The sequence below is a fragment of the Odontesthes bonariensis genome, chromosome 22 (assembly GCF_027942865.1).
Source record: "Odontesthes bonariensis isolate fOdoBon6 chromosome 22, fOdoBon6.hap1, whole genome shotgun sequence".
Taxonomy (NCBI): Eukaryota; Metazoa; Chordata; class Actinopteri; order Atheriniformes; family Atherinopsidae; genus Odontesthes; species Odontesthes bonariensis.
The window spans coordinates 19,538,252-19,559,027 of NC_134527.1; the positions used below are offsets into that span (position 1 = coordinate 19,538,252).

Here is a 20,776-nt window from a genome sequence, read left to right on the forward strand (position 1 = left end):
TAGTTTACAAGAGTGAATGGGGATTTTTTTTTTGCTTATAGATATGGAGTTTTTATCAACATACTGGCCTAGATCAGCGGATGTTGTTTTATCCTCTGCTGTTTATGGGGTCAAGAATGATCTGAAAACGTGAAAGATGGAAGTAGCCACTCGTTGCCAAGCATGAATTAAAATAAGTGGTCATTTTAAAATGAATTCCCTAATTATGCATATATATATATGCATTAATATATGTTTTTTTCTGCCCACTTGTCACATTGGAGACAGAAGTGATCATTTGTGGACAATGGCCAAATGCTAAACACAAGGCTTAAAAAGGTAGGGTGCTGTCATAGTGGCTACACTGACCTCTCAAATGTTGTCAATTACCTCATACGAGTGTACAGTATACAGTGGTTTTGTTGCATGGGGGCATTTTAACCATGTGCAGTTCATTGTTTTTAATTGAGTTTGTCAAAATGAATCAAATGAAAAAAATGGCGAGAACCTAATTGCATAACCACATTTTGCACAAGTGACAAAGTGACAATTTACAAACCTACACTTTCTTTATGCTTCTGTAAAATGCTATAGACAATAATATTATATTCAATTATATTTGTTCATCCATCCATCCAGTATCAATTCATGCATTTAATCATTTATCAGCCTATAGGCTTTGTTTAATTTAACACACACACAACATATTTTGAGGGCTTGTGCATAGTAAATAGCACCTAAACAATAAGTAATCATCACTTTCTTGTGAGTTTAGTGTTATTCCTTATTAACAAGCTTTTAAAGAAGCAGCGAGCTGATACACCATCTCTGATAAAGTACTAATCAATAACCAAGTGAATCCATCTGTAATTTTAATCTTAGAACCACACAGTGCATTTTGCAGCAAACTTAATGCTAAAAGTCAATACATCTTTAAGTCACAGATTAATCAATCAAACAATTATTAAAATCATCATTAAAAACTTTCCACAATTCAACTCTGAATTTAGATTTAAAATCAACACTGCGGATGTTGTGATTTCTTTTGATCATTGAATTCACCAACTGCAGTTTTCGGATTAGTGCTGGATCAACTAACATGTCTGAAGGCATGTAGTTAATTGTCTTTATCAATAGGAAATACTTGGTCCTTCAGTAACCATAGCTTCATAATGAATCTGCACAAACCAGAGGTCATTCAATTATTATCAAAATCATGCTGGGCACTTGTTTCATAAGAGTATCATGATCTACTTGGTTCAGATATGAATCTAAATTATAAACCATTTAACCACAAGTAATTCATTTAAGGAGGTATTATTACACAAAATATCATAATTACTAAATAGACAGAACAGCTGCGGCTACCGTTCAGAGTACTAATAGACACTGTCTTTCCATTTTCTTTTTTTTTCCTCCCCAACAAAGCCCCCTAAGTTTTAGTCCTTGTACTAATTGTCTTGTTAAGTGCACTGGTGGATTTTGAAGCTCTCTCCTTTTCTCCTCACCCCTTCTCCACCCCTGTTCTTCCCTTCTCTCCTCCTCGTCTTGCCACTGGCCTGCGGCTGGGGTAGCTCTTCTCTTGCTATGACTAATGATGTTTCTTTCAGTCTCAAGGTTTTAGTAGGATAATTATATTAACCCTTGTCCTCTGGATGACCCCAGCTCAACTCCTCATCCCCGGGCATCCTCCACTCCATGGTCTCACTGGAATTAAACTTTAATACAGACAAATAGGTGTAAAAGAGGCCACATTGGAGCTTTACAGTTATGTGTGTTTTGTATTAACATGTGTGTAAGGTTTGATGACTATAAGGAGATTTCTCACAAATTATTTCATCATTCAAATAAGTGGACATACAGCTCTGAAAGAATGAGAAAGTAAAGTTGTTGAAAGTGAAAAAAATAGATGCTTTGCTTAAGACTAGGAAAGGGCAACAGCATCAGGTGGATTATTTTCCAAATAATGCTAATTTATTAAAAATATAACACCATCACACATTACAGGTTCAAAAGTGCATTTCTGAATTTTGCATGTTGTTCATTTAGCATCAGGGAGTTGACCTAGATATCCAGCATGTACTCTGTTCCCCTCTTTTTCTTTTTGTAAATTCTAATATATGCACACAGTAACAGACCTAAAGACCCCCCTCAAAGATCCAAATCACCCTGGGGGGTTTGGAGACACTTAGGGGAACTACACAACAGGAAGAACTTCCAAACAAGCCCCATGTCATCCATGACTTTCTGCCTTTTCATCACTTTTTCATTCCCATTGCCTCCATTCTCCCATTACTTCTTTTTCCTTGTTCATCTCTTAAATAAGAGGATGTATAACAACCCCCTCCTTTCAACTCACACCCAATTTCCTCTCACCCCAGGTGTTACACTTTGCAGTAGTGTTCATTAAAACAAATTCAGCAGCAGTAAGGACTCTGTAGGGAGGTTACAATCTAATATCCAGTACAGATACGGCAATCTCAGGACAGTCAGAGCTGAATGGAGCAAGGCTGGAGTCTTTAGTGGAAGACGCCTTCAGATGCAAAGACATGTTTGCTTTGGAAAGACAATATCGGCCATTCTATGTCATTTAACCTGCATGAATGTTAAACTTTTGGCACAAAGGGTCTCGAATGACCACCCATAAAATGCCTAAGACCAGCAAAATATTTATTATGGGGATAAATCGGTAAGGATCACAATGGTCAGGGATTTTTGAGGGTGCATCTATTTATGCGTAAAAACTTTCAACATATGTTATTGAGTACAATACCTTTTAATTAGTATAATGTGGTGGAACTGCTAATGTGGGGATTTTACATGGCACCTAATTTCTGTCTGGACTTCAAACATGAACACAGACGGATGACAAATTAAAGAACCCTCCAGTGAAAATCTTTTGCCTTGTCATGTATATATGGTGTGTTTTATATGGTAGACATCCATCCATTTTCTATACCCGCTAAAGCTGGGCATACACTGTGCGATTTTTGGCCCGATGTCTACAAGATTTTCACTCGTGCGACTATTTTGGAGATCGGGCCGAGTTTTGGCTCAATCGTGCGTCTCGCAACGTGTAGTATACATGGGGTAACGACAAACGATTAAGCCCTCCCGACCACCTCCCGATTGATCGGATGAAAATCGAACTCGAAATCCTGGTCGCCCCTCGTGAGGCTCTCTCACAGTTGAAGCAGTTGCACGAGGCGATTTACCTCATCCTGTCACACTAATAATGCGCGAACATAGATACGGAAGAGAAAATTGTCAACAGAAGAAGAAGAAGACAACAGAACAGCATGGCAGCACAACTTCCGGACAGTCCGACCGAGTCCGACCGAGTCCGATGTGTCGTGTAGTGTGAGCAGCCAGATCGCATCAGACCATAGGATCGTACAGTGTGAGAACAGGAATCGTGAGCTGCGACGTTTTAACCCTTGCGATTCACTCGTGCAGTATGAGCAGCAGCTGAATACCGCGATTGAAAAAATCGCACAGTGTATGCCCAGCTTTAATCGAACTGTCGGGTCGCGGGGGGGGGGGGGCTGGAGCTTATCACAGCGGTAATTGGGCAAGAGGCAGGGTACACCCTGGACAGGTCGCCAGTCCATCACAGGGCCACACAGAGACAAACGAGGCAAACAACCACACACACTCACAGGGACAATTTTAGAGACATCAATTAACCTAACATGCATGTTTTTGGACAGTGGGAGGAAGCCGGAGCACCCGGAGAGAACTATGGTGGACATGTCGAGAGCAAAATAATCCATTAAGAAATCAAAAGCAATCTACTAAAATATTTTTCCTTGAAACCTAAGCTGAAATTAATATTGACAATTAAATGCTCTTTGCTTTTTATTTATTTATTTTTAAATAAATAAATAGTAAAATATTGGTAATGTGTCCTAAAAATAATATCATATTAAATGGTACTCATTCCAAGACCAGATGATGCATAAACAAGGATGTGTACACACAAACATACAAATAAAGCAAAATAAAGTAAATATAATTGTGCAGCGAAAACATGTTAAATATTCACCTTATATACCTTAAATATTCTTAACACTACACAAACACGTGGTTTTAGACCAACTGAAGCCAGACATCATGAAGTGGAAATGTTAAAACAAAAGATTTTACCGTAATAGTTTAATCGTGATGTCTTTTATATCTTTTGATTTTGTCGCTTTTCTTTTTCTCTTTTCATATACAATTCTTGTCAAATTTACCATTTTATTCTAAAATGCTATGTTTGATTGTGAATGCTATACAAATAACTGCAGCTCTGCTTGACAGCCTTTTGTAATGGCAAAGGCACATGTCTGCATAGACACATTTCTAGCCATGAAACAGCACAGAATTTTATGCATCTGGCCACAGGTCTGGAAGGACGAAGCAGGCATATGCTGAATCCCACCTCAACGGATTAAGCAGTCAGTACTGTGGCTCAGTATTTCCACCTTGTAACTGCCGTGTAATGACTACAGTCTCAAAAACGTGGATTATTCAACCAGAAATCCATACATAACAAACCAAAGGAACTAATTCAATGAACTGGATTGTCAGGATTTGTCAGACCTGGTGATCGCAAACAAGGTTTATCTAACATTTGCAAATTTAGTCAAACGGAGGGTTCATTGTATCTATTGAAGTTGAACCGTAAAGAGCTTTTTCTGACTGGATATTACTTATATTAGATTACAGTATGACAGTTGAATAACTGCCTGCGCTACGCAATTTTACAATATATACAAGCACATTACTGTATATTCACAGACGGCAGTTAGATCAACTTCTGTTGTATTTAAGGTCTATAAATCTTTACTAAAATTTCAAACAAAACTAGCAAAAATGTATTTAAAATTAACTAGCGTATATATGTCAAGGAAAGAATTACCCATATACTCTATGTAGCAACAAGTAATCAAGCCAGTAATAATTTCTATTTCAACAGTCATTAAATACCAAAGAAGTCAGCATCACAGTATCACCACCTCCTCTAAAACAGGCTTACTCAGCATGTCAATTTCTGCTTCTTAGACAAGTATTTCCTCAGGTCTAATCAACTCCCTTTACATTTACCCAACTGTGCTAATACAAGGGATGTCATCAGTCCAGCACCTCACTGCACACATGGTGTCAGAGTTTTGCCTTTAATTCAACATGACTGAAAATGATTAACAGTATTGCCTTATGATGATAAATTAATCATATTCTGTCATCAGGTAAGTGACTGAATTAACTGTTAATGTGAAGGATGAATACCCTAAATGTAATTTCCAATTGGTAAATCTCTAAAAAACTATTGTAAATCACAGTAAGTGTGCCGCAGTGCATTACAGTCCACATTTCTAAAGATTCAAGAGCTATTAATGTCATCATCAACCTGTTGGTGACCTACAGTGTTGTTAATAAGTTTCCATTTTGAACACTGATGGGATCATTATGTTACAATTTGACATTGTAGACCAAAGAGTGGTTTTACAGAGACCAGGCGGAATGACAGGTAAGGTGAGAAGTGGAGACGGAGGCAGGGACACTTTTACATCAGAATACATCATATTACATGAGATTAAAGTTATGTTATGTTACATTTGTGTCATTTTAAAGGTATATTGCCTTTTTTGTAGAGTTGGTGGGAATAATTCTGAGTGGTAAGTGTCTTACCTGCAGTAGACAGTCAGATCTCTCTGTTTGGAGAATGGGAAATTATTGCTAGCGTGTGATTCAAGCCAACAGGACCCTGGAATGGGGCAGCAAATAATGCTAGTTTTCTGTAATCTAAAAAGACTCCAACGCCAAAAAATGTCAGGGCTTTAAATGAACATCATCTCGGGTGTATTTACACTTTTACTTCTACACGAGCACTGCTTTGTACATTTAAGCATTAACACCCAGTTGTGCTCTGTGTTGCGTGCTGAGAAGTGCCAGTTGATTCTAATTTTGTATCAACATGGCTAGAGGAAAAGATCTAAGCGACTTTGAAGTTTTCCACAAAGCACTGACAGTGAACTCCTTTTTCAGTCACAAAGCCTGTTCAAGCTGTATTCCAAAGTGACATCTGCATTCAGATTAATCGAAATAAAAAACTGTGATAAACAAAAAATGAGCAACTCTTTCTCAGGTGACAGAGATGACAGCATAAATAACTCTTTGCAAAGTGTGCAAGGAATTCTCTCTTAAAAATTGGTTTTTGGTTTGCCATTGAGGATAACTATGTTAGAATAGTTCCTAGAGAATTAGGGGGAAAAAAATAAAAATCTTTCTCAAAACTTACAAGTCTACATCACAGCCAATTTTTAGGATAAAAAAAATAATAATAATAATAATTGTAAAAAACGGAATAGTAGTAACATTGTAGAATGTGAGCTCATATTGAATGGATTTTTTTTTTTTTTAAATGCAGACTGAAACAGGTCATACACATGCTCACACAATGATGACCATGATGAACATCAGTGATCTTTTCCGAGACACAGCTGCAAAAATTTGTCAAAAACAACTGCTGTGTTGATAATAATGACTTAAGTAAGTATAAATTAAACCAAATAAAAAGTCATTTTTAGGAGAGTGGGTTCCAAAATATAAGCTATAACTTATAATGCAGCCACCTCTCAAAACAAGGCTCAAATTAGGCAGAAGTAAAAGTTATTTACACGCTGTGTCCTGGCCTCATAAGCCTTAAGTATTACTGACTACACACAAGGTGACAAAATTCTATTGTAAGCTGAATTTTATTATCACTGTTAGTTTGAAAGGCCAGCAAAAACAGTACACAGCTGGCGTGTCAACCACACCTGAACTGTTCCAGTATATAGCTCTTTGCTGCACTCATGAGAACAGTCCTCTGTGGTCTGGATGGGGGAACAGGATGTGCCTGATGTTTCCATTATTTAGCTATTTGGTCCTGTTCTTACAGTGCATACTTCAGAGCCCGGATACCTCAAAGTGGGGCTGGGTTTGCCTGCTGCTCTTTGCATGACCCAACACAACCAATCAGAGGGCTGTTCTCAGGTCTGGGTGCCAGCTCGGCACACACGTAACAGCCATTTACTGTATTCTGTGTAAATAATTTACTTGTAAGCTTAGTTGTACATAGTCTCTTTCTGTCCCCTGCATCTATCTCACATTAAAGTGCAGGATCACAAACTGAAAGACACCTTTTAACTAAGAGCAAACTGTGATAAAATAATGAATCCTCCTAAAAACCCACCAGGGAGGTCACACATCCCCATCCACTGCATAGTGCACACACAAGATACAAATGCACACGGGGTGTGGATTGCAAAGACAATCAAGGTCATTCCTCGGTTTTGAATAATTTAAGAAGTCTTTTTGCTCAACGCATCACTCCCCATTTTTTCCAGGGCCAAAAGCATCCAATGACCTCTTGACAGTGAGCATATTTTAAAAGTGGAAGTACTGTGTGTGTGTGTGTGTGTGTGTGTGTGTGTGTGTGTGTGTGTGTGTGTGTGCGTGCGTGTGTGTGTGTGTGTGTGTGTGTGTGTGTGTGTGTGTGTGTGTGCGTGTGTGGTTGTTTATGTGTATCAAGAGACACGGTTCATTAAGCCTTCTCCTTTTTTCAGAGAAATCCAATGAAAAGTGATTTCTCCTTCAGGATAATTGAAACATACCAAAAAAAAAAAAATGGAGAAGGAAAATTATCTAAAGCATTCGTGTTTTTTTGGCAGTTCACATTTGAAAATGACAAAAATAATGAGCTTGGGAGGAGTGATTCTGCTGTCAACGTGAAAGAGTGGGAGGAGCCAAAAGAAAAATGTGTGGGAAAAAAGTACTGAAAAGAGACGCACTGTAATTCCTGCTCCCCACACTACTGTAGGGTTGGTCAGATATAGATTACCTGTTTAGTCTTGAGAGAGAGTGAGAGCGCACGTGAGAGGATGGATAGTGGAGAGAAAAAAAGGTGAGGTGTGGTAACGAGGAGAGGGAATGTTTGAAGAGCCTCGTGCTGCCATGGAAGGCTGCACTCGAGGAAAATCGATCCTCTCCCTTCAGAGAAAGAAATTTATGAAGCTGGAACATAAACGCAGTCATGTCCAATTAGCTGCTCTGAATTTACGAGGCGAGGCGGGGGAGGAAGTAGGAGGGGACGTGTTGATAAAGACTTCAGTAGAAGCCAATAAGGCGTGCTGCTGATCAATGATCTCGGCTTTATGCAACTCCCATACCTCGCTTGGTCACTTCCAGCTGTGCTTGGGATACTCTGCATCAGAGAGCTCCTATTTTTATACCAACCCAATGCTAATTATTGCACATGCAGTACTTACAAATCACCTTCAGATGTGTTTAAGGGAAATGTTTGATTAGCTTCATTTTTAAAATCACATCTACTCTTGTCCCTCATTGAAATATCAAACACAAGATTCTCATTTTCATGAAATTCTTCTTCGAATAAAATATTTTAGGAATATTGTATTCCATTTCTGCCAGTAGATCATCCTAAATGTTGCACACTGGTACTTTACTCTTCATAATCAAAAAGGTAGTCTACCTTGAAACTTTTAAAAATTTGTCTAAAAAACTCGTTAGAAATAAAAATGTGTAAAAGTTATCGCTGGGCCCTGTAAGCCTTTCCAACAGTCAGGTGTGGTGTCAAAATGTACATATCATTTCATCTGACAAACTATTTTCGGTAAACAAGCCAAAATAGAATTATTTACAGCAATACAATTATATGAAACTTAGTTGTGAAAAGTACCATATGAATATAGATTCAGACAGCATGGGGGGTGCAGTGGTTTGCACTGTCACCTCACTCAAAGTTCTGGATGAATCTCATCTTGAGGCTTTCTGTGTGGACTTTGCATGTTCATCCCACCTGCGTGGGTTTTCCCCAGGTGTTTTTATTTCTTCCTTCAGTCCAAAGACATTGGCTGTAGATAGGAGTGAGGGCTTGCACCCTGAACAGAATAAAGCCGCTTTAAAGAATTGATGGATGGATGAGCAAAACTTCTTCACTCGGTCCTGGTTTGGGTGTTAAGTCTTTCTTTCTGACTAAAACCATGACAATCTGAGGCCATTAGGCTTTCCCTCTGGTGTTCCTCCAGCAGACTGAACAGCGTGCTTGTGGCCCAAAGAGAGGGAACTGCTGCAAGTGTGGAATGGTCCTTTTCAGTGACGGTTGATCAAACACAGAGCATGGGGAGGTAGACCTCCTGCTTGGTCAAAGCTGCATCAATACAGTCTGTCATAACAGGTTAGATCATGTCAACATAGACCCTCCTCCTGCTCCTCCTCTGAGTTTTACCACAACAACCAGAGAGGCAGGCAGACTGTCACGGCTCTGACACAGCTGCCCTAATCTCTGATGTACTGACTGCTAAGCCCCCTGCATCATCTATATCCCTTCGACTTTCTCCTCTTCCCACTCTTTTCAAACACATGTCCACAACCCAATTTACCCAATGTACTCCTCAGTGAACACTGGTGCAACGAGCAGAACCAAAGGAGCTAAAAGGGTATGGCATAGGCTGACAGGGGGAGAGAGAGAAAGAGATGCTGGATGAAAAGGAAAATGACAGAGATTGAAAGACTGAAGAACATCCACAGTCAATGGAATTTGGAAACAAATGGAAAAAGAGAAAGAATATCAGTGGGAGGAGAAAATAAGAAAGAGGAGTGATAGCTGCGTCCCTGGTGAGTGATAGAGAAATACAAGTCAACTACAGTAAAGAGAGATAAAGCCCCATTAACTGCTGCCTCCAGCTGCTTTTTCAGGCTCTGCCACCACATGACTCCCCCTTGATGTTTGTTTATCTGTCTTCTTATTTATCCCCCTAATTGCTGCGTCTCTGCTGTCTATAGCAGGCAGTCCCGAATCATTAAATACTCAGGGCCAACATATTTTTAGACAGACAGACTGTACAGGGAATGGACAGTAAAACCCACAACGTAGTCTCACAACAGAATGTGCAATAGCTACATTAGTCTACCACAAAAATCATTACATACCTACATCTGTAAATTCATATGGTAACATATCTACATTTTGTATTACATGTAACTGTCGTACATGCAATTAAATTGTAGAATCATTACATTTTCGAGGCTCAAAACACTTAACTATGTTTTCCTTAGCAAATTGTAACATCAATATGTAAAATTGCACCATTACATGTACAAAAATGTTTATATGGGGGGAGCAGGGGCTAGACAGTGGTGTTGCCCCCCGGGATTATCAAGCAAGAGGAAACCAATTTACAGCCCCATCCATTCAACCAATGTTGTCCAACAGCTTTACACTTTTCCACTTCGCTGTCAGCCATGGTTGGTTTAGTTTTGACATCCACATCATATTTTTGAGTTTAGATGTTAATAAGATGTAGTTACAGGTTCACATCACTTTGCCTGAACGCTTGCTTATACCAGACATGCCATTAAAAAACGTACCTAGTCAGAATTTCTGTACCTTAATGGGTGACACTACTATGTTCTGGACATGTGGGAAGAACTTGCAGCAAACACAGCCAGAATACACCCCAATGGAAAAAAAGGACTGTAGAGTCTTATTAAACATGAGCATGCAAATATCTAAATAATGTATGCCATATTATATTAGCTTACTCTGGCACTGTGTTCAAAAACTAATGATGGCTTTTTCTCATCTTTAAGAGGAAACACAATTCCTGCCTGGATTTTTTTGCCCAAGAGCACTCCAATACATGGGGAGGCGAAGGATCGAACCACCATTCTTCCATGAGCATTGGCCAAAGTGGTCATTTTAAAGAGAACACTGGCACTTGTATCATCAAATCCTTCAGCTAGTACAAGCCAGTAACAAAATGCGCACCCAAATCCACATTTTGAAGCACTCTGTTATCGTTTTCTGGTGAAAAAGTGCTCCCTTTATATTGTTTCTCACCATACACAGTACTGTTTGTGGCGTGGATTCAAAGTCCTTCCTCTTTAAGCATTAAAAACTCATTTGTGGATTTTTAAAATCTGAGGCTTATTTTTTGTTTTTATAAATTTGACAATGTGTGCATGTCTAAATAATAGATGTGGAGCATAAAAACTTTGCAAGTTCTAAGAATTTTATTTTTAACCCATGCGCCTGTGATTTCTAAATATCAAATCAACTTAGACTGACAGCACCTGTTTGCAGTTTGTGAGGCAGAGTTGAATCAGAAATAGCCATGGATCTATATATGTGCATTAGATATCAGCAATGAAACAAGATTTTGCATGAACTTGATATACAGTACTACATACTTGGATATGTTTTTCAGTCGTTTTATTATTGCATCATTTCCATTCATGTTTACAAGTTGCACAGATCTTTGCTGCTTCTGTACACCGCTGGATATACTGATGCATTCTTGCCACCTATACATCAGTGGAATCATGCTTAACCGTTGGATGAGCCACGTTTGCATGAGAGTGTAGGAAAAAGAGAAACAAAATGGGGACCCAAGTGACCCATAGTGCTCCTAGTTTCACAGACATTGCATTTAATACACTGATGAAGAGAAACACTGACCCATAATTACACTAGCTAATTATCCCCCCTACCAGCAAATGGTTTCTAATTCAGACTGGAATGAATTTACATCTCTCATTGTCTCCCGTTTTCTAAATACACCCTTGCTCTACTTTCTTTTGCCCTTTCCTGTCTTCTCTTCCACCTTCTCTCATTTCATCTCCTGTCTTCCATTTTTTCTAAGTAAATAGACAAGATTGTGACGGATCCAGCTGTCCGGTCATAACTTCCTTCAGCTCATAGCTGCTACTTCTGCTTTGATGACTTTGGAGCGATGGCAGACATCTTGCACATTAACATATGATTGTGTCCATGTATTATTTGTGTGGAGGGAATGAAAAGGGGGATAGGGAAAAAATCCCAGAGCAGGCTGTCATCCGAAAGAGGCAGAGCAAAGAGACATGGCACTTGAAAAGTCAGAATGTCATATCATTCATGCGGAAGGAGTGCAAGGCTAGAAGTACTCCTGGTCTTCATTGGTTGAACTACCAGGTGGAGGTTAGAAAAGCAGGTCAAGGAGATTAACTGTCCATGAAGTTTCAACCTGCAAGACTGTGTGACTAACATTTTATCTCATTAAATGATCAAAATCAAATGATAAAGTTTTTATTTTATTTTTAAGAATTCATTGGCTTTTCAGCAAGGACTATCCCTGCTTTAAAATCAGCCTGCAATATGTCAGCTGTCAAGATAACTTACAAAACTGAGGCCCTGTCTCTTAGTATGAGCCATCCATTAGGCCTGGAAGACATAAACTGCGAAGCCATATATACCTCGAAAAATCACTTTGTTCCAGAGTATTGATTTAAACTACAACTCCTAGATCCTGTGCTCAGCAGCGCTTCCACTTGCAAGATGGAACAGATGAGATTTATCAGGAAAGATGTAGGAGATGAAAAGAACTGATGTGTTCTGCACTGTCAGTCACTCAACGCAGGCATTAGTCACCACGCGTCTGCTTCTCTGATCTGTTGTCTGTCAACGATGCTCTCAGACAAATGCACAAATGCATAATCACATGAAGCAAACACACTCTCACACACACACACACACACACACAATTTTCTCCATGAAAGATATGTTCAATTTCTGTCTTCGCTAAGTGGACAGCTCGTGTCCTTCAGAAAGCAGGCAGAAAAAAGGCCTTGTAGGTGGATGGATTTTCCCTGGCACATTCCGTCAGCCCATCAGTGATCAGAGAGAAACAGGAATTTATTGGACTGCGAGCGACTTCGTGATACGAAATGCAACGTACAGATCAACCGTCTCCATTTTTTATTGTGAATATCGTGATTCTAAGTTTCAGTCTTCGTTATTTTGTGTGTGCAGTGTTGCTGAACTAGGGTTGAGTTTGATAGGCTGACATAATCGTCCTTCAAAACAGAAAGAAAAAATTGATGAGAGCACCGTAGATTGTGAGAAAGGAAGATTGAAGTAGTCATCTCACCAGAATACAGAAGCCATTCTTTGAATATTTGATGCAGACGGATAGCTGTTCACTCCAGTGGAACAAACTGGATTGGAGTCCAGTCGCTCATCTGGAAAAGGCTTTAATTTAAAGTCGTACTTGCGGAGTGTCCTTAAGATCCTCATTTCCTTCCTGGCAAAACCTCTGGATCAGCCCACCTGGGCCCTTAATTCTGCTGAGGTCAAGTGTGCACAAGTATGTACACACAGTCATAATCACACCCACGCAAACAGACTCTGGAATTTCAATGGCAGTAATTACAAACAATTATTAAACTCAAAATGGTTGTATTGGATGAACAGTGGATTTGTTACTGTAAATGGTTTATCATATTAAAAACTACACTGAAAATATTAAATATTATATTCTTAAAGATTTATATAAAATTCTGAAAAATAAATTTTGACATATTATCAAACAGCAAAATTACTTTTGATTAAAGCTACAGCACTACAGCAACCCAGTTGAATGAAATGTCCGTTTCTAGAAAGGATTTTCTCCATTTTCTTTCATTATTATCATGTTATATGGATTGCGTCTTCATTTTATTACCGAGTGAACGTAAGTGTGCGTATACAATGCACATTATTTCCCCCCTGGAAACATAAAGCACTTGGACATTGATCCTTTGAGTGTCAATGTGCTATCTTGGCATTTCAACTTAGACTTTCGTACGGTTTCCACGACTGTTTTTAATTTGCATTGAGAAGATGTGAATAAGAAAATACAAAATGGCCAGAATTGGAAGAAACTTCCACTGCTGCTCAAGAAAGCTGAAAAACTGACTTGAGGGGGTCTTTTCCCGTTTTGAGGAAGAGTTTGTGCATGTTCGGGCAAATTGAAACAGCACTGCAAATTGCATCTGTCCTGTCAAATTTTAAAATGATGTGACTCAGACATTTCCTGTCTGAGCCAGGATACAATATAGTCCCTTGATTGACCAGCATCTATGATCTAATGTCCCAGATATTCCCCAGACATTAAAGCAATTACGGGAGAAGACCTCTGTTAATTTTCATCTTATGCGCTTCCACCGCGTTGTTTTTTTTTCCTCCTCAAAGTTTGTTTAGGTTAACGACAACTACTTCTTACATTAAATTACACCCACTAGCTAGCAACCAATACTGCCTCCCCTTAAAACCTCCTTCACGATGAAACCTCGTTCATTCACGCCAAACCAATCTGTGGGAACTTGTCTGATTCACATTTCTTTACAATGGGTTTTAAAAGAAATATAGATTTGATTGAACAGAAACCCCACTATTCCCCGCCTCTGCCTTTTGTTCTTATTAATAAGACACTTTAAAATAATTAATTTAGGTTTAGGTAAAAATGTCTTGCTTTGGAAAGGATCACGGTTTAGTACAACCTTTCAAAAACCTTCAACGGCTCTTTGCAAAGTGTCACAATTTGAACTCAAAGAGACAGCAGGTTCCTCTGGATGAGAAACTGTGTGTTTCCTTAAAATTTCAAAAGCTCACAGGTGTGCCTTTTTTAAACTGTGTTTGACTGATAAAGAGTTTGAAACCGAAAGATACTGAATTTATCATCAGATGGGACCCTGTAAAGAACAAACCAAAGTCCTCACAATCAGTATCATGATGCAAAGTTACAAAGGAATCAATCAACAAGTGTATCATCTTTAGTGGAGAGTAGATACTGTGTAGAAAGGGTAATACAGCTTGGATGCCAAAGATGTAAGACAAAGGGCAAAGTTGTGACTTCATTTTTATACCAAGAGATGTATGTGCAGAGCAACACATCTGCCTTCAGCTTCTGTTTTTCAAAATATAGTTTCTTTGAGAGTTTTCCAGACTTTCTGATGAATGACTGACACACACCGACACATAAATAGTCATGGTAAATGCCATATATCTCCGCGTTAGACCATCTCAGAGTGGTATAAAGCATTGATAAGATCTGGCCACTCTAATCATGCATTTGCAATCTGTGATGAGATTGTGTTGGTAATTTTATCAGCTCTTTCTGCAAGCCAGAATTTTGTCAACATTATTTTTTACATTTTCAATAGTATGCACTTGTGCTCCACCTTTGCACCAGACCCTCAGCAGTCAGTCGTTGCCCTACTCTTTGTTATATCCTTTGGGTAAAAGCTCTTTTAATACCATGCCTCATTAACACTGCACTAACAACCTCGGTGTGATGCAACTTTCTCCCACTGCCTTGTGTGGAGTCACTGGGATACACTCTGTCATGCACACCACATATATCACAGATGAACATTTATCTCACATGTGTCAACTGTCTCCTCTCATTCCTCGTAAGGTGCAAGTGTAACCTCCATGCCTCCCAGTGCCTGCTGATTGATGGGAACCTCCAGTGCCAGTGTGAACACAACACCACCGGCCAGGACTGTCAGCGATGCAAGAAGGGCTTCAAAGCCAAGTCCTGGAAAGCAGGTTCCTACCTACCTGCACCCACCGGAACCCCCAACACCTGTACGTACATGCTAGTGGGATTATGCTTATCTGATGAATTCTGAAATCCTTTTCCCTGAAGATGAGATTACATGGAGATATTTTGAAAGACTTTCTCCACCTTCCTTGACTGATGAATGTGAGATTTTAACATGATTCTGAGCTTCTGAATGAGAGGAGGACTGAATTGTAAAGAAAATACAAGTTGAAAGGTGATGACGAAGACACTGAGCTCTCCAAGTTGTCACCTCAGTGCAGAGAGTGGATCAGAGCTGTGTAACATCAGGGGAATGTGTGGGGAGGAAATCCTTTTGGAGAGAGCAGCCAGCTACAGTAGCTAGCTATGATAAAATAATAATCTAGGGCAGCCCCTCCCAAGTTCTCTCCTTTTACACAGACAAGCTCGCACGCAGAGGGAGACTCACTGGTAGAAACGCACACATCTGTACCTACAGAAACTGGCTCTATTGTCAGCCTTTTTTTCTGTAATGCCATTGTTTCCAACCCAGCAGTGACACACACCCTCAGAACCCATCACCAGCCTTTTAAAGCTCCTGAATCCCATTAGTGGCATTTAAAAATTAAAATGTTTGCAGCCCTTTTGAAATGCTATTCAAAATGGCCATGGCTGGGGGAAGAGTTTGTCCCTACAGATTGTACTTATAGTTAGCCTTGCTTGGCATGCATAATGCAATGTAGAAAATATGCAAGAAAAGCAAAAAGTTTTTACTCGAGCGGAGCAAAGTGGTAGCGCTTTCTTTAAAGATACGTACGTGATGAAGGTCTGTGAATGTGAGCGTTTTCGTCTCGGAGTAAAATTAGGGAGAATAGGGGAGGCAGTGCAGATCAAGTAATTACTCCAAGACATTGAGAGATGGTCTACAGCAAACCCTTATTTTGCTGAACAGCTCTCCCCTACACCTGAGTGATGAATGAGGCAGAGTCAAGTCTTTAGGCAAATTGAATGCATAAATAAACATCTCCTCTTCCTTTTCTTATTCTCTTTCAGGTACAATTGCCGGCTCTCCCTCTGGTTCTAGTAAGTAATAATGCAAAGCAATGTAGAAGTGATGGTATTCCACTTTCTATTCCTTTTTGTTGTATTGTTTTTTAAATTCATACCCTTACCTCACACCTCTATCTGCATTTCTCCTAAACTCAACCCATCTCCCCTGTGATGTTCCGCTGGTTCTTTAGTCACTCATTTCTCTTTTTCCACATTTCTCTCGGTGCGGCAGCTTGGGCCCTCTGCGCTTCATTATTAATAGGTCTCTCTGTCGCCATGTCCTTTCATCACAGCACATCACACTAACCTACACAGGAGGAATTCTTCCACAGTTCTGCTTCTTTATATTTAGACTGACAATAGTGCTGTTGATGGATTGAAGAAAGAAGGGATGAGAGAGAGTTGTATGATTGTTGGTGGATGGAGCAGCATAGGTAGCTGAGAGAGAAAGAAAAGAGTAGAATTGGAGAGAGGAATGTGGGCATATGTTTGTGTGTTGTAATGCAGTGTGATTCCGAGTGAAGAGAGAGGGGAGGCAGGAATAAAAGGGAATTTGATTAGGGATTCTCTCTGTGGAGAAGCTCTCAGCTTCCGAGCTGTTAGACAGAAACGATCGGCAAAGTGGCAACATCAACCCTGACAGTACTGGGCTTTTCTCCACATGGCCCAACAGTAAAAAGCTGATGCATGAATAGATTGAGAAATTGGTCTGCACTGCAGAGGCCTGCTTTTAAAAGGCCACCTCAGACAATTAAACATGACTGTGTGGTTATCTGATAATAATTTATATGGTTTATCAAGAAAAAAAATGATTTTAGCTAATTGGTTGGTTGGTTATGGATTACGTGGTCCAGTTTCAGACTCCAGCCAGATTCAGTTTCATAATGAAATTTCTACCTTTGTTGCCGACTAGCCATGATGCCAAATTCATGTAGGACTTTTACTGCCCCTGAAGTTGAAGACAAAACAAAGGGTGAGGATGGAGTTGAAGCTGAGGGTGAGGGTGGGCTTAAAGGCAAAGCAGAGGGAACCACAAACAATGTTGAAGCTGAAAGGTCTCAGGCTGTTACCAATTACCCTAATGGAGCTTCTCTGGAAGGTGCGGAAAAGAAGCTTAGCCTAAGCCAGACGTAGAATGAAACTTCGTACATTTACTTAGTGCTGTGAAAATCTTCAGGAGTCCTAACCCTATTATGTCCTGCTGTATGCTCTCAGTCCACTATACATCAGCAAACATGTGGCTCTGCTTACACTACCAGAAATGCATTTTGGCAGCCATCTTGGCCAACCAGAAAATCAACCCCTCTGGAGCTTACGTTATTGGTGATCAATACAAATAGATATCGTAAAACAAAATCTGTTATTTGGCTTGGCACAGGAAGGACAATTTCTCAATACCATCAAAAAAGCATACGTAGATTAAAAAAAAAAATGTTGAGATTAAACCAGCAAGACAAAATATGTTGATTTTTGAGCTTTGGATGGGATCGTTGAATAGTTACCTCTTATTGCGTTAAGCTAAACTAATCAGCTGATGCCTGTAGCCATAGTCCAATAGAATTTACTGGTTTACTTTTTTAATGCATGTATAATATAATATGAAAATAAAGAAATAAAGTTGGGTTTTTCTAGACCAGAAAATGTCTAAATACTGTTCACATGGTGCATTTACAACACAATAATAATATAATGATATATGATTTATTTATATGAAATAAACATAGGGGGCCACTTTGCGTTTTAAATTTATGCATTTCCTTCACTTTGCCTAGCATTTGTATTCAGTGTGATATTGTTCATTTTGTCTGAGTAAGAGATCTGAATTTTTCTTCCTACACCAGCTAACGTTGATCAGATGATACAGTCGACACTGTAGCTTGGACTTGCTGTACGCTTGTGACAAATCAAATGTGTGTGCCTGTAGATTTTCTTATAGACTCTGACAGGCGGGGTGTTTGTGTCAGTGTAGAAATCATACATAATTCATCTTGCAACTTACTGGAGGTTTTAAGACGTACATTGACCGTTTCCTTGGCTATTTATATCTCTGACATTAATTTTAGATGTGGATTGTCATGTCTTGAGAGCAAGGTCGTCAAAGAGTATGGACATCCAGACTTTATTTGTTTTGACTGACTGCTTTTAAACCACCCACGATGGATAAGAACAGATCTGTCAGCTGCCTCAATGTACAGTTAAAGTGGTCTTTAGAGCCCAGTCCACCTTCAGACTAAATTTAAACATGCCATCTCAGTAAGCAGCAGGGCTCCAATGTTACACCAGAAAAGCACTTAAAACAAAGGGAGGAGCTGGAATACTGGCCCTGCTGATGTTGTCAGACTTTTTTGTTTGTTTGAGGAAATCCATTAAGTGTGTTTTTTTGAACAGGAAAGCACTTTTGTTGTTTAGCGGACAAAGAATTCAATGATTAGCTTGGATTCAGGAAGTCCTGACAGAAGCTTTTACATTGTATCAACAGAACTACAGACCTCTGTGAGCCTTCCAGAGTTCACTGTGAAGGACACTTCCCGGAAAATTACATGCAGACTTTCTGTCTACAAACTTAGTATTGAAACTTTAAATTCAGCGAAATAAAGGTTTCAACTGAGGTTATTTTCATTAAAAGTGATCCAAGATGTTATATTTAAACACAAACAACTCTAGATGTACAAATATCATTCAATCGATTAACTCAAATAGGCAACATGAAGTTCAGAACAAATCAAATATTAGCATAGACTGCATATTTCTGAGACAACAAACAGTAAAATCTCACCATTGTGAAATTTTACTTTTGCCTTTTTCAGAAGTACATTTTGGCTTTAACCTGACCCTGATGTGAGCAGCAAGCCCTTGTTATGTGTGTATGTGAGTGTAGGTGTATGTTTAGATTTATGGCAGGCATATGGTGCAGCTCAGTGAAACCCATAAATCATCTTCATCCCCACCTTCTCCTCCCGGGGACCTGAGGTCTTGGGTTCTATTCTCACCGAGCGGCCGCCACTACAGTGTGTACACGCACTCGTTGACAGACACACACAGACACAAAAAGGTTTTATCATGTGGTGAAGGTCTTTTGACTGTAATACTACATCACTTAAAATCATTGGTCCTCTTGAATAATATAAACTGTAGTGTCTGTTATCCTCTTCCATACTCAGCAGTGTCTGACAAAGCATTCAAAAGTTGTCTTCAAATATTTGTAACATCAGAACTTGAGCCGACTTAGGAGCAATAAGGCAGCCTTAAAAGTTTTTGGATTACAACTTGGTTATATAATCATATTTGGAAAATAAGAAAGTTCTAAATGTAAACCCCCATCTTACTTATCATCAGATTCTACATCGAGATCCATACGTTTTTGACTACCATCTGAGCTGCCAGAGCAGATGTTTCTATAAAAACATTACACCAGACTTATGGGTAGAACAGCATGTCATAGTAGTTGCATCCTTTGTCTTGCCTCTGCCCCAGTTAAGTCAGTGAGCATGCTCAGATGAGGATTAGCGATCTATTGGCAAGAGAGTCTGATCCACTGAGCCCACAGCCCATTGGTCAGATGGACAGATGGGTGTTGGCGATGGGGGAGGGTAGGTCATAGAAAACAAATCCTAAAACCCAGTCATACATCTACCTACCCAACCACATAACCACATTTGATCTTTCATATAAAAATCAAGTCCTGGAGCTGCAGACAGCCCGATTGTAAGCAAAAACACAGTCACGTTGTCAAACTAAAACACACTAGTGATGTACTACTCTGCTCAAATCCTTGGATTTTTATAAAGATTGAACTTGATCCGAGTAAGCCAGAGACCGGATCATGTCTGGAAAATCACATAACACATTAATAATATCCATGCTATCCCCCACCATTAGGTGTTCTCGCAGACATTAACTGATCCTGAATCACAATGGCTTCATTAGTAGGCAGCTAAATCAACATCTAGGACTCTGGTAATAAATGATGAGAATGCTGAGACTGACGGGTGGCATTAAACATTATTGCTAAACTTTCTTGGGCTATATTAACATAAATGACAAATGATCTCATCATATGCAAATGCATTTGTGTGGAAGACACCTAAAAACGTGCAAGCACATGTAGAGACACTGTATGCTCATTTTTGTGTGTGTATAGCAGGTGTGGGAGTGTGTGCCAGAGAGTGTGTCATGGGACAGCTAGTGAGTCCATTTGTACAGACAGACGTATATTAGAGGATTATGGTTTGATTCAGCTTAAACTGTTGATGCATTACATGAGAGAGTGATGGTGCTGTTGCGCGGCTGAAAACGGCATTTTAATTCTTTTATTTCCCCCTTTTTCTTTAGTGGCCTCTGCCTTCCACGGCTCTGCTTCTGGGGTTTCAAATTCACAT

The 20,776-nt window shown here is 39.5% G+C and overlaps 1 protein-coding gene across 1 annotated transcript in view; it reads left to right on the forward strand.

The window, feature by feature from the left end:
* ntng2b (netrin g2b) overlaps positions 1 to 20,776 on the forward strand; it is an 80,581-nt gene that overhangs the window by 26,608 nt on the left and 33,197 nt on the right. The window contains 2 exon segments of the mRNA XM_075456121.1: positions 15,240 to 15,412; positions 16,401 to 16,430. Of these exon segments, the coding sequence (XP_075312236.1) occupies positions 15,240 to 15,412; positions 16,401 to 16,430 (203 nt within the window).